The sequence below is a fragment of the Bos indicus genome, chromosome 5, assembly GCF_029378745.1.
Source record: "Bos indicus isolate NIAB-ARS_2022 breed Sahiwal x Tharparkar chromosome 5, NIAB-ARS_B.indTharparkar_mat_pri_1.0, whole genome shotgun sequence".
Lineage (NCBI taxonomy): Eukaryota > Metazoa > Chordata > Mammalia > Artiodactyla > Bovidae > Bos > Bos indicus.
The window spans coordinates 25,133,462-25,148,198 of record NC_091764.1 but is presented as its reverse complement, the minus strand read 5'-3'; the positions used below and the strand labels follow the sequence as shown (position 1 = coordinate 25,148,198).

At 41.6% G+C, this 14,737-nt stretch overlaps 2 protein-coding genes across 3 annotated transcripts in view; both read left to right on the top strand.

Annotated features, from left to right (window-relative positions):
- The window catches only part of LOC139183070 (uncharacterized), a 58,456-nt gene extending 46,714 nt beyond the window's left edge, over nt 1-11,742 (top strand). For both annotated transcript variants that reach the window (XM_070788974.1, XM_070788975.1), the window contains exon 7: nt 10,962-11,742. In XM_070788974.1, coding sequence (XP_070645075.1) covers nt 10,962-11,178 — 217 coding nt within the window. In that variant the 3' untranslated portion in view covers nt 11,179-11,742. The remainder of the gene's footprint in view (nt 1-10,961) is intronic.
- Nucleotides 11,743-12,120: 378 nt separating this feature from the next.
- The window catches only part of LOC139183069 (uncharacterized protein C3orf20 homolog), a 97,064-nt gene continuing 94,447 nt past the window's right edge, over nt 12,121-14,737 (top strand). The window contains exon 1 of the mRNA XM_070788971.1: nt 12,121-12,302. Within this exon, the coding sequence (XP_070645072.1) occupies nt 12,211-12,302 (92 nt within the window). The 5' untranslated portion in view covers nt 12,121-12,210. The remainder of the gene's footprint in view (nt 12,303-14,737) is intronic.

Sequence of the window (14,737 nt, the reverse complement as noted above, 5' to 3'; positions counted from 1 at the left end):
ATAGAATTCTCCACACAAGAATACTGGCATGGGTTGCCATTTCCTTCTCCAGTGGATCTTTCTGACTCAGGGATCAAACCCAGGTTTCCCGCATTGCAGGCAAATTCTTTACCATCTGAGCCACCAGGGTGTAGGCAAGAAGAGATGCAGAGCCTATGGGACTCTGGACAAGTTACCCTATCACTTTGCCTATTGTATCTGTACTATAAAAAAATATACATACTCACAAACCCTTCTCTTCCTAGTAACTCATGGAAAAGTTGCTCTGTGGTACAAGACTTACCAGTCAATCAACCTTTTAAGTAGGCTGTAAAAGATCACATGTGAAGATGATGGGGAGGAGGAAGGGAAGAAATCAGAGAAAGAAAAGCCAGCTGTAAGCAAAGCAGTGTTCTAAGGAAACATAAAATCAGTCCCTGTGTTCAAGGAACTAATGGGAAACTAAACATCTCAGCAAATTAACGATCAATACATGACAAATCAAACAAATGGGAGGAGGTAATAACAATTGCAAGCACTGGAAATCGTCTACTTTGTGATGGACAGTGGACCTGCCACTTTACAGGTGTTATCTATGCTCCTTACAAGCACCCAGCAGAAGAGGTCTGTTATCACTTCCAGGTTATAGATGAGAAAACTAATGTGCCAGGAAATGTGGCAATTCATTGAGTCATATAGCTGGAAAAAGGCAGAACAGGGGTAAGACCCAGCCCTATCTGACTCCAAAGTCCACTCACTCTCCACCATTCTTCTCTAGTTCCTCACCTGGCCGCTGATGTGAAACTCATCACTTATCACTTTGGGGATTGTATTTTAAATATAATATATGCTTGAAAGTGAAAGTCGCACAGTCATGTCCGACTCTTTGCAACCCATGGACTAAAACAGAATTCTCTAGGCCGGTTATGTGGATAGCCTTTCCCTTCTTCAGGAGATCTTCCCAACCCAGGAATGGAACCGGGGTCTCCTACATTGCAGGTGGATTCTTTACCAGCTGAGCTACAAGGGAAGTCCAAGAATACTGGAGTGGGTAGCCTATCCCTTCTCCAGCAGATCTTCCCCACCCAGGAATGGGACCTGTATTGCAGGTGGATTCTTTACCAACTGAGCTATCAGGGAAGCCCAGTGTATGCTTAGTATTCAAAGTATTTAAAGTTATGTACATGTAAAAAAAAAGTCACAAAATGAAAAGTGTTTAGATGAGAAGCAAATAAGTTTTGACATTTGATAAATCTAAATTAAGAGGGATCTTATAATACAATGTCAAATTCTTTTTTTTTCTTTTTTTAATTAAAAATTTTTTTTGGCCACACACCGTACAGCATGCAGGACCTTTGTTCCCCAACCAGGAATCAAACTCGTACCCACTGGGGTGTAAGCACCGAGTTTTAACTGCTGGGCCATCACGGAAGTCCCAACAATGTCAAATTGTTTTTTAGATTTTTCTGAAATCCTGGCTCTTTCCTACTCTGGACAAGAATCAAACAGTTTGTTCAACACAACTGGGAAAGAAAGACCTGACTTGGTCTCTGTTAATGATGTCTCTCCCACCAAACTCCTTTAAGGAACAGGAGAGGCACAGCAAGCACCAGAGTCCAAGTCTTGACAAGCAATAAGATATTAAAAATATTGTTCTGAAAGTCCCTGGTGATTTAATTGAAAAAGAGTAAATTCTAGTGAAATTTTCTAAAAATTGAAATCAGGGTTAAAATTTTTAATGTAATTTAAATTAGTAAATTTTGGTATTTAACTCTTATTATTGTTCAGTTATCAATGTTTTGTTTTAAGATTTTTTTCCCATTGTTTTTATAACTGGAAGAAACCTTTCCTTGCTTTCAAGTTAGATAGATCTATCCTATTTTTTTTTATTTCTTTTATCTACATTTAGCTGGAAATTTTGTTGTGTATGGTGTGAGGTAATGAGATTCAAGTTTTATTCCTCCCATGCCAATGATAATGATGCTGCTACTGCTGCTAAGTCGCTTCAGTCGTGTCCGACTCTGTGTGACCCCATAGACAGCAGCCCACCAGGCTCCCCCATCCCTGGGATTCTCCAGGCAAGAGTACTGGAGTGGGTTGCCATTTCCTTCTCCAACGCATGAAAGTGAAAACTGAAGGTGAAGTTGCTAGTATTTATTGAGTGCTGATAATGATAGTTAGGGTATATTGAGTGATCATTTTGTATAGGGCACTACATCAAGCAATTTACTGATAGATGCCTTCGTGAGTAAGTCACTGTTTTTACACCAAGGTCAGAGAGCTAATAAGTGGGTAAGCTTCTATATAAGCTTAGGTTTGCTGCTGCTGCTGCTAAGTCACGTAAGTCGTGTCAGACTCTGTGCGACCCCATAGATGGCAGCCCACCAGGCTCCTCCGTCCCTGGGATTCTCCAGGCAAGAACACTGGAGTGGGTGGCCATTTCCTTCTCCAATGCATGAAAGTGGAACGTGAAAGGGAAATCGCTCAGTCGTGTCCAACTCCTAGCAACCCCATGGACTGCAGCCCACCAGGCTCCTCCATCCATGGGATTTTCCAGGCAAGAGTACTGGAGTGGGGTGCCATTGCCTTCTCTGAAGCTTAGGTTTATCTGATACCAAAGCCTGTGCATTTAACCGTAACAATGTATTACCTCTTTGCAGGCTTTTATTGAATACATCTTCTTGTTATCCACTAATTTGAGTTCTCAACCTAATCATAGCTTCAGTTTCGTATACACTAGTATGCTTTTGAGCTGTCTATTCTATTTCATTGATCTGCCTATTGAGATTTCAGCTATTTTTTAAATTTAATTGAAGTATAGTTGATTTACAATGTTGTGTCAATCTCTGCTGTACAGTAAAGTGACTTGGACTTCCCTGATGGCTTAGTGGGTAAAGAATCTGTCTGCAGGAGATGTAGAAGACTCGTTCGATCCCCAGGTTGGGAAGATCCCCTGGAGAAGGAAATGGCAACCCTCTCCAGTATTCTTGCCTGGGAAATCCCATGGAGAGAGGAGCCTGGCAGACTACAGTCTATGGGGTCTTAGCTATTGTGAATAGTGCTGCTATGAACATAGGGGTTCATGAATCTTTTCAAATTATAGTCTTGTATGTGCCCAGGCATCCAGTCCCATCACTTCATGGCAAGTAGAAGGGGAAAAAGTGGAAGCAGTGACAGATATTATTTTCTTAAGCTCCAAAATCACTGTGGATGGTGACTGCAGCCATGAAATTAAAAGATGCTTGCTCCCAGGAAGGAAAGCTATGATGAACCTGCTGCTGCTGCTGCTGCTAAGTCGATTCAGTCGTGTCCAGAGATGGCAGCCCACCAGGCTCCCCCGTCCCTGGGATTCTCCAGCCAAGAACACTGGAGTGGGTTGCCATTTCCTTCTCCAATGCATGAAAGTGAAAAGTGAAAGTGAAGTCGCTCAGTCGTGTCCAACTCTTAGCGACCCCATGGACTGCAGCCCACCAGGCTCCTCCGTCCATGGGATTTGCCAGGCAAGAGTACTGGAGTGGGGTACCATTGCCTTCTCCATGATGAACCTAGACAACGTATTATTAGTAAAAAGCAGAGCCATCACTTTGCTGACAAAGGTCCATATAGTCGAAGCTATGGTTTTTCCAGTAGTCATGCATGGATGTGAGAGTAGGACCATAATGAAGGCTGGGCACCAAAGAACTGATGCATTCAAACTGTAGTGCTGGAGAAGACCCTTGAGCATCCCTTGGACTGCAAGGAGATCAAACTAGTCAATCCTAAAGGAAATGATTCCTGAATATTCATTGGAAGGACTGATGCTGAAGCTCCAATACTTTGGCTACCTGATGGGAAGAACCGACTCTTTGGAAAAGACCCTCATTCTGGGAATTTTGAAGGCAAAAGGAGGAGGCAGTAAAGGATGAGATGGTCAGATAGCATCACTGACTCAATGGACACCAATTTGAGTAAACTCTAGGAGGTAGTGGAGGACAGAGGAGCCTGGTGTGCTGCAGTCCATGAGGTTGCAGAATCAGACACAGCTTAGCAACTGAACAACAAATGCACCCAGAAATGGGATTGCTGGATCATATGGTAATTCTTAGTTTTCTGAGGAACCTCCACACTGCTCTCTGTAGTGGCTGGACCAGTTTGCATTCCCACCAACAGTATAGGAGGCTTCCCTTTTCTCCACCCTCTCTCTAGCATTTGTCATTTGTAGACATTTTAATGATGGCCATTTTGACCAGTATAAGATAATACCTCATTGTAGTTTTGATCTGCATTTCTCTAATAATTAGTGACGTTGAGCATCTTTTCATATGCCTTCTGGCCAGCTGTTTGTCTTCTTTGGCGAAATGTCCATTAAAGTCTTCTGCTCATTTCTTGGTTTGTTTTTTGTTGTTGTTGCTGTTGTTGAGTTAAATGAGCTGTTTGCATAGTTTGGAGATTAAACCCTTGTCTGTCACATCATTTGCAAATATTTTCTCCCATGCTGTAGGTTTTTTCCCCAGGTTTTTTTTTTTTTTTTTTCTGGTTTCTTTTTGCTGTGCAAAATCTTGTCAGTTTGATTAGGTCCCATTTGTTTATTTTTGTTTTTCTATTGCCTTAGTTGACTAACCTAAGAAAACATTGATATGATTTATGTCAGAGAATGTTTTGCCTCTGCTCTCTTCTAGGAGTTTTATGGTGTAATGTCTTATGCTTAAGTCTTTAAGTCATTTTGAGTTTATTTCTTTGTAAGATGTGAGGGTGTGTTCTAACTTCATTGATTTACATTCATCTGTCCAACTTACCTAGCACCACTTGCTGAAGAGACTGTCTTTTCACCATTTTATATTCTTCCCTCCTTTCTTGAAGACTAATTGACCATGGGTGTGTGGGTTTATTTCAACTATTTTAATTATTTAGATTATACAGTATGAGACAGGCAGCTGTGATGGTAAGAAAGACTCCTTGAAGCCAAATTGATAGGGTTAAAATCCCAGCTCCATCGATTCATGCGACCTTGGGAAAGTCACGTAATTGCCCTTTGCCTCATTTTCCTCATCTGTAAAATAGGGATAATCTTAGTAGCTACCTTTTATAGTTGTTGTAAAGATTCCTAGCACAAATAGGCATTCAATAAATATTAATTATTACTATCTTAGTATCTGGTACAACAAATCTCCTCTGGTTACTCTTTCTACTTCAAAGCATCTTAATCAGTTTCACCAACTCATTCTTCCCAGTGAATTATATATTAGTTTTTCAAGTTTAAAAAGGCCTCAGAGGTTATGGAGCAGGCAGCATATTTTAATGAAAAGGAAACTAAACTTGCAGGAGGCATTTTGTACTCTGTGTACTTTCCACTCAGTTCTGCTGTGAACCTAAAACTCTCTAAAAAATAATGTCTTTTTAAAAACTGAAAGAAAAAGAACTTGGAGTCAGAACACCCAGCTTCTTTAATCCATGGGCATGAGATCTTGGGTAAGTCACTGCCTGAACTCCCTGAACCTCTGTTTCTTTAACCATTTAGAGATAATAATACGTCTTCTGCAGCTTACCATAACATGTTGTGACACAATATATATAAACATTCTTTATAGACACTAAAGCACTAAGCAAGTAAAAAGCATTCTTTAATAATAACCCAATACCATCAGAAGTGGTTGCTTGTAACAAATAGGTTTAGAACTAAGACAGGATAGCTTGGCAGAGTAGATGGAAGAGGCAGATTTTATTGGAATATAGCAACAGGGATGAGTAAGATGCTTTTATACATGACCCACAGTAATAAACTGCATCAAGGGAGTGATTTTGTAACTGATGAGCAAGTGATGAGACTTGCTAATTGTCTTGGCAGAATTGGTAGAATCCATTCTCAAGGGATCTGTCATATACAGGATCCAAGTTTTTTAAAAAACACATGTAATTTTACAGTTTATGCATTACAAAACATTTCTGTAAGAAAAGCAACCAAATATTAACATCCCCTGATTACCAGGATGAGAGATATTAATAGCATGGAGATTAAATAAATGCTTGCTGAACAAAGGGCAATTTTACGCAAGTCAGAACTATCAGCCATTTTACCCTACCAAGTTTCTACCACATTTGCTTAACATTATAGAAGTTTAATATCAAGTCAGGCCCAGAGAAATTGAAGGCAGAAAGAAAAAAGTCTCTAACTTTATTGGCAGATCCACACTAGGATACACTATGGATTTATCACAGGAAGTCAAGTCTGACAAACATCGTCTGAATCTTCTCGTCCCAGACCAGACAGATCCCAGGACACTCCGTATAGCAGAGCGCTTTCTCTAGACCAGGTCTACCTAGAGCTGCTCTCTGGGCCTGAATCTGGGCTATAACTAATGAAGCTCTCATATTCACTGTTAGAGTATGGTGATGCAAAAACACTAGTCTGCCAATTTCAGACTTGCTTCTACCCATTCATTTGCTGTGTGACTTGGGGTACAGGGGCTAATGTCTGTTAAGGTTTAGAGCCCAAGCTTTGGAATCCACACAACTTTTGTGCTCCCATTTGCCAACCATGGAACTTGGGACACTTAGTGTCTCAAGCCTTCAGTTCAGTTCAGTTCAGTCGCTCAGTTGTGTCAGACTCTTTGCGACCCCATGAATCACAGCACGCCAGGCCTCCCTGTCCATCACCAACTCCCGGAGTTCATCCAGACTCACGTCCATCGAGTTGGTGATGCCATCCAGCCATCTCATCCTCTGTCATCCCCTTCTCCTCCTGCCCCCAATCCCTCCCAGCATCAGAGTCTTTTCCAATGAGTCAACTCTTCGCATGAGGTGGCCAAAGTACTGAAGTTTCAGCTTTAGCATCATTCCTTCCAAAGAAATCCCAGGGCTGATCTCCTTCAGAATGGACTGGTTGGATCTCCTTGCAGTCCAAGGGACTCTCAAGAGTCTTCTCCAACACCACAGTTCATCAATTCTTCAGCGCTCAGCTTTCTTCACAGTCCAACTCTCACATCCATACGTGACCACAGGAAAAACCATAGCCTTGACTAGACGGACCTTATTTTCCTCATAAGAAATGGAAATCCTACTAGAATCTACCTTATAGAGTTGTTCAAAGCATTAAATGGAATAATGTAGCTAAAAGCACAATCTGTAGAACAGTAATTCTTATTTAGTGATTTTAGATCCCTTTTCTATGCTTTGGTTCCTTCATCTATAAAACAGGATTAGATATTCTCCAGATATCCTTCAGTTCTTACAATCAATGTATGCCCCCACTATGTGGAATTTAGCTTACTGTTAGATTCATAGACCAATTTGATTTAAGATGATTTGACATGCAGTTCCCTTTCTATTTCAGCCTTTGTCTTTGAATAGTCTAGATACTAAAAGTCTGAGATAACTGGGTAGCTTCTGACTTAGAAAATGACTGTTCCTTAAGTCCTGACAATGACTTTTCCTGGGAATAACCAACCACCCGAAATTCTAATAAACCATTTTGTATAAGTATCAGGGCTTTTCTGTTTTTAAAAAATACTTATTTATTTGGTTGCTTCAGGTCTTAGTTGCAGCACTCAGGGTCTTCATCGCATCATACAGGGTCTTTTGTGGTGCACAGACTCTCTAGTTGTGGCGTGTGGGCTCAGTTGCTCTGTGGCACATGGGATTTTAGTTCCCCTATCAGGGATCCAACCTGCATCCTCCTCTGCATGGCAAGGTGGATTCTTAACCACTGGACCACCAGGGAAATCCAAAGACACTTTTGTTGAACTTATCAATTTGGTGATAATTATCACCTGCTGGAGAATCCAGAGGTCAACTTCTGGGCCTTGGGCAAGATTATCACTAGCAATACTTTGAGAAAAGGTAGAGATGAAGTAGTCTTTACTGGCATGGGAGGCTGACTAGATGTCATACAATGACTAAAAGACTCTTTATCTGGGGGTCTGTTAAAGGGATTACAAAAGGAAGTGCTGCTTTAAAAATTGTAATGGAGAACTTTACTGAATTTTAGCTGCCTATCTTGAGTATTTGAGTAATGTGGGATTTATATAAATATAGGAGATTTGGCGCTGGAGTTTTTTGCCCTATAGCTTTTGTATCTTAATTTTTGGCCATATTGGTAAGGAGGGAGACTATGTGGTGTTGTTGTTGTTGTTGTTGTTGTTTTCAATGATTTATAGGGTTTACCTGGAGGAGAGAATGGCAACCCATTCCAGTATTCTTGCTTGGAGAATCCCATGGACAGAGGAGACTGGTGGGTTATGGTCCACGGATTGCAAAGAGTGGGGCACCACTGAAGCAACTTAGCAGTAGCAGCATAAGGTTTACACTTCAGAGGCATACTTACCTTTTTTCAAGAATAATCCAAAATGATCCATTGTGGAAAGTCACAGAAAAATATAATCACGTCTAGGCGTTGATTGAAAGGGCAGAGGTATGGGCTTGGAGAATGATAATTAAACTTGGGTTTCCAGTTGGCTTATACATGGGTGGTGTTAAGCTGAAATCCTGCCAACCTTTGATGCTTATAAATGGAGTGGCCTGTGTGTGTTCTGGTGTGGGGAAGAGTAGAAATCTAGAAGTGCTTTGCTTTTGTCACATCATTCAAAAATTTTGCCCACTCACCTCATTTTTGGCAGTGGGACACATTTTCATGAGAACACAAGAAAGAAAAGGAGCAGCAGCAGGAGAAGGAAAGTGAGAGACGAGACAAAAGTAGGAGAGAGAAAGTAATTGTTTTAATCAAACATTTCCATTTTCTAGCAGATTTGGCTCTTGCCCACCCTCCTGGATCTGATTCTTTGCTCACAGGACTTCCGAGGAGCACCTCCTCCAGCTTCTCCGAGAGGGGTCAGAGACCTTTGCTGATTGCCACCAACACTGGCAGTGGGGTGGCTATTCTACCTCTCCTTTCATTAATCAGCTGTGTTATTTCCAGTTAGTTATTTTTATCCTTTAAAAGTCCTTTCAGCATAGCTCTTTCCACATTCCAAGTCCCTCCCTCAGCCAACAAATGCATAGGCGTGCACACTCAAACACACACTGAGCAATTCTTCCCAATATTCCAAGGTTATCCTTGAGATATGCCAGCTCAGTTTTAGGAGTTTTCAAGTGCACCTTAAAACGAAAAACACTGAGGATTCCTGTTTGAAACTGCTGTGTATCTGAAGGGATTTGCTGAGGGCAGTCTTAGATCTTCTTTCACGCTGTTGCTGAGGTTTGTTTGTTTTGAATCTTACCCTGTGCTTGGAAACTCCCAAACTGCTAACTCTTTCTCTAAGAAAGTAGCTCCTACCTCCCCTAATTAGAATCTGGACATTTCTGCTTATTCTCAAATGTTGATCATGAGTCTGCCCAATTCCATCTTCATATTATGTCTTAATAACCCAAAAGCTCAGCAGCCCGTCTTCGGTAGCTCAGATCATGACTAAGTCAGTCATGCCAGCCAGTCCATGGAGATATTAAACAGGTACTGTTGGTCTCCAAGGCAGCTAAGAATATCTCTTTAATGACTCTGTTTTGCCAACCTGACTCTGGAGGCTTCTTCTATGGCATGTTGCCAGCAGTTCCTACTTGGCATACTTGAGTACATGAGTGTGTATGCATGTATGTGCATGTGTGTGTATACCTTTGCATGTGTTAGTGGCAAGAAGGTCTGCCTCACTGGCTGACTTTCAAAAAAAGAGCCTTGGTTAATCTGCATTTTTAAAATACACCTAAACTATGCCCATAGCTCTTATAGCACCCAACACTAGGAATGTAGACAGCAGTATTGTGAAGTGAAGGGAACAGAGCAGAGAGTATGGGGTTGATATGGATGGCATTGCATCCAGCCTTTTTTTTTGGGGGGGGGTGTTTTTTATGTTTGTTGCTTTATGTTGTTTTTGGTTGTTCTACACAGCATATGAGATCTTAATTCCCCAACCAGGGATCGAATCCGTGCCCTCTACATTGGAAGTGGGGCTTCCACTGGACTGCCAGGGAAGTCCTTGGCATTGCATCCAGGCTTTACCATATAGCTGCAAAACTCGTTCACTCTTACAAGAATGGGGACAGATAGCATGTTTCTCATACGAATGTATAAGTTTTGAACTGCAGAAGACACCTAGTGAATATTTGTGAATGGTTAAGTGAATGTTCTAACAGGCTACCTTAATTTGAAGGTTTCTGTCTGAAACCTAGAAGCCAGGTAGTTTCATATTCACCTGCCTTTTTCCTTGACCATAATATTATTAATGAATATATATATATATATATATATGTTCCCCAATAAATTGTAACAAAAACAATTATTCATTTTAACAGACGACATGCTGATCATTAGGGTCTGGCCCAGAGGTCTGTGTGCATTATAGTCAGATTCCCACCCTTCCATAAGGTATTGTTGTCTCCATTTACAGACGAAGAAATCAAAGTTCAGAGGAGGTTAATAGTTTGCCTGCTTTTTATAGTCTCAAGTGACAGTGCCAGGTTCACCTCAGTTCTCATGCCAAACCTGTGCTGTGTAGTGCTGCCCCTGTGGGCACTGGCGCTGCTTCCTAGTCCTGCATTTGCTGCAGCCTCTGTATAGTGCTTCAGACACAGTAGACACTCTGTATCTGTTTTTAAAATAGTAGGCACTCAATAAATGCTTGGCTAAGGATTTCAAAGCCTAGCTTTCCTGATTGAAAGGAAATCCATTAGATAGGTGGTAAAGGTGAGGTTGGGCTTCCCTGGTGGCTCAGTGGTAGAGAATCTGCCTGTCAATGCAGAAGATGTGGGTTTGATCCCTGAGTCAGGATGACCATCCCCTGGAGAAGGAAATGGCAACCCACTCCAGTATTCTTACCTGGGAAATCCCATGGACAAAGGAGCCTGGTGGGCTTTAGGCCAGGGGGTTGCAAAAGGGTCTGGCACGGCTTAGTAACTACGCAGCAGCAGCAACAACAACAAAGGTGAGGTCACAGAGGCCTAAACAGCCGTTGGCCATCCCTCAGCCCTTGATAAGAACAAGAAATTAGCCAGATCTGGAACTGTTTTCTTTTGAACAGAAAAACGGAAGAAGCTAAGCTAAGGAAAGAAGGATTCGACAAACAACTTATCCTGAGCCACTATAACGAGGAAGAGGTGAACACCACCCCTGAAGATTCCCAGTGTTTCTGGCTAGAGTTGCTGAGGAGGAGGACTAATATGCCAACAATCAAGAAGCCTGACCAGAATTTGAAAAAGTTCCATTATGCTCTGACAGATGGTTCCTCTCTGACCTAATATCCTTGTGAAACGCCAGTGGTTGAAGAAGGATGGGAAGGGTCAGGAGTTGTAGAAGGGGCGGCAGGTGGAGTGTTTCTGTTTCAGCAGAAAATCCCAGAAGCATTAAAAAAAAAAAAAGGTCTGATCCCTGTATTTGTTCAGTCCCTTTCTCCCAAGGGTTTACGTTCCCTCACTCTGGGGGTGGGAGAAGTCAACCCAAGAAAGAGGTCAGGGCAAGTTCTCCAGTTTATAAACCTTTCTTCTACTTAAAGGGATCTCTGGTTTTAGTCAACATTTTGTTACGCACCTAAGGGATCACATGATTCTGAGAAAATGAATTGTTGTTCATTTTCCTGATTAGAGAGACATTTGGGGATCTAGCTTAGAATAGGGATTTTGTAATAAATTCTTACAAATTCAAAATGAAAAAGACCTCAAGGGTTCATCATGGCTTTGTAAAGGTTAGTACAGATAGGTTTGTGAAATTGTTTGCATACCCATAATTGTCCCTTAGTCCTCCTTTGCCTGGCCTGTCCATCGACATTTCTGGGGAGACCCAATCATTGTGTTGTGTGCTGGAATGACCTCAGGAGGCCACACTGGGTAGCAGTGGGCAACTTTGGCTTCCAGTGACTCAGTAACAGAACCTGTCTGACCAGACCTTCCTGTTACTCGTCACAAGATTGGTTTTAAGGAATTTGCAGCTGAAGTGGAGGTTCAGGCAATGTGAACACATGGAAAGATCATGCAAATGGAAGTCACAGTCAGATGTGCTGGCCTGGCACCATCGTTATTGCGTTCAGTGTCTAGGGGAAAGCAAGTCACTCTCTCTGGATTTCGTTGCCTAGATAAGCTGATTTAAAAAATTAGATAGGAAAAGTTCTATTTAAGAATTATAATAAGAATAAGTTCTACTAAAGAGTAAATTCTGAGAGTTGTTATCAGCATTATTATTGTTTTTATCAATAGCAGTTCCTTAGCCTGGATCTTATCTATCCTTCTGGCCGCCTAGCTGTCTGCCAAAGCTATTCTGCCCTCCCTTGGGGTGGCATGTATACCAACATATTTAGCGACTTGCCAAATCAAGTTATCCTGGGAACCTTCACACCTTTTGGATGTGGTAGCATTTCTTCTCCTAAGAGGTATGTGAAATTCCAGACAAACTAGAACCTGTGGGTAAGGTAAGAGGTGGAGGAAGTGCTAAATCCCAGTAATGGAAAGGACAGGAAAACAATCTTTGAAATCAGCAATCTAGTTTGGGAAAGCAGATAAGGAAAATGAAACCTATAGATGTGTTCATGGCTGCTCCATGTACAGACTTGCGTATCAGAACAGACCAAAAGACTGTAGGTCTCAGAGAACCCAACTGTGCTATCCATGTGAAGACGCTATAGCCCCTTTTCATATAGGGACTTATATGAAGCCAAGGCCCCAGGAACACACAGGCTGGGAAGCAAAACTGGGTTATTTGGGTGAGCCAGGTATCAGCGGGGCCTCCCTACCCTCTTATGGACTAGATAACACTGGCAGCACTACCATCCCATGCCCATACAAAGTCTCACATCCTCCTCAAGAGTTCTGCAGAGTTCTCATGATCTCCTCTGGCTTTGACACCCTGCCTCCTCTGAATCATGTTCTCCACCCTGTGTCTTGCATCTGTGACCTTATTTTGACTCTTTGATTTGAGCTAATTGGGGAATTTGCTTCTTTCCTTGATTTTCACACATAAAAACCATTCACCTGAGGACTCTGTGCTCTCTGTGCAGGCATGTAAGCTCAGTCTCTCAGTTGTGCCTGACTCTGACCTGATGGGCTGTGGCCCGCCTCTGTAAGGGTAGCCAGGTGCTTTGGGTCTTTATAGCACAGTGATATAAACAACTTAAATGAAATGTAAAATGTACCTGTGTGTGCTGAAAAGTGTTTCATCCATCCTAAGTGTTGCCCAGTATATCATATTTTCTTCTCCAGATTCTGTTCCCTGCCTCTCTCAGCTTCTGTTGGTTGCCGGCAATTCCTGATGTTACCTGGTTTATTTGTAAATAACGTCACATTCTGAGGTACAGGGCGCATGTGAAACTTGGGGAGATACTATGCAACTCACTGTAATGACTCTTCCCCTGTATTTGTTGTTCTTTGGATTATTACTTACCCCATACCTCTGCTTGCACCTCTTCCGTGTGCTCAATTTCAATTTAGTTGGTGACTCACTTTAAAGCATCTCGTTGAAAATGTTGCACAAAGGTAAATATACAAATACAGAAAATTAAAAAAAACAACAACAACATGAAATGTGGGCTGAGAAAAACATTTTTTGGCTCTTGGAGCTTCAGAAATAGATCGACATTATAGCTTATTGATATGCAGCCTTTCAATGAACTAAGATACCATATTGCTTTCATATTTGCTGAATTTCAATTTTTTGAATGATCCTCAATCACATATTTTCCTGCCTCCATATTTTTAAAACTTTTAATTGGAGGATAATTGCTTTACAATGTTGTATTAGTTTCTGCTGTACAACATGAATCAGCTATATATGCTTCCCTAGTGGCTCAGACAGTAAAGAATCTGTCTGCAATGCAGGAGACCTGGGTTCAATCCCAGCGTCAGGAAGATCCCCTGGAGAAGGAAATACAACCCACTCCAGTATTCTTGGCAGGAGAATTCCATGGACAGAGTAGGATAGGCTACATTCCATGGAGTCACAGAGTCGGACATGATTGAGTGACTAACATCCCTTCCCTCTTGAGCCTGCCTCCCACTTCCCTCATCCCACCCCGCTAGGCCATCGCAGAGTGCCAACCTGAGCTTCCTGTGTTCCCTTGATTTCAAGACAATGGAAGTTGATGGTTTTTTTTTTTTAAAGCCAGTTCATAAATATGCTTTTGTGTGTTCCTGCCATGTTCAGCATTTTGTATGTGCTGATTAGCTTCTGGTGAAGCCTCTTCTCCTTGTTTCCCTTCCCTGGCTGTTTTTATGAGTCAAATCACCTGTCAAAATATGTCAGCAGCTTGCCAGCAAATAGAGTACAGGTCAGCTAAAGCCAAAAGAAATATTAAACTAATGTTTGATTCTCAAGATGCAAATAGAGAAAGAGAGAGATGAATGAGGCAGCAAAGTACCTTACTGAGTGGCATGCACACACCTGCCTTCAGTGTGGAAGAGCCTTTCCCAGCTTTGATGTTGAGATGAAAAGAAGATGACAGAATCTGGAAGCATTTCAGAGGCTGAGAAAGCACATACTTTCAAAAAGTCTTTTCCTCTCCCAACCCTAGTAGTTTGACAGTTTCAAAAGAAAAGTTAGGAAACACCATGTAATTTTATGGCATTCTAATCGGACTTCGTATTCTGTGACACTACAGACTGGGTGGAAAACTAAAACTGCTTTCATGAAGAAATGTATTTTAATTAGTTAGATATTCCAGGGATTGTTCAAGTTGGAGTCTTTGGAAATTGTTGCTGGTAAACTTGATTAAAACATCTCCCCCCTACTAATTGCAAACATATATCACTTTAAGTTGAGAGAGCACTTTTTCAAGTTATTTAATTTTCCTGGGAACCCTGTTGTTGTTCAGCC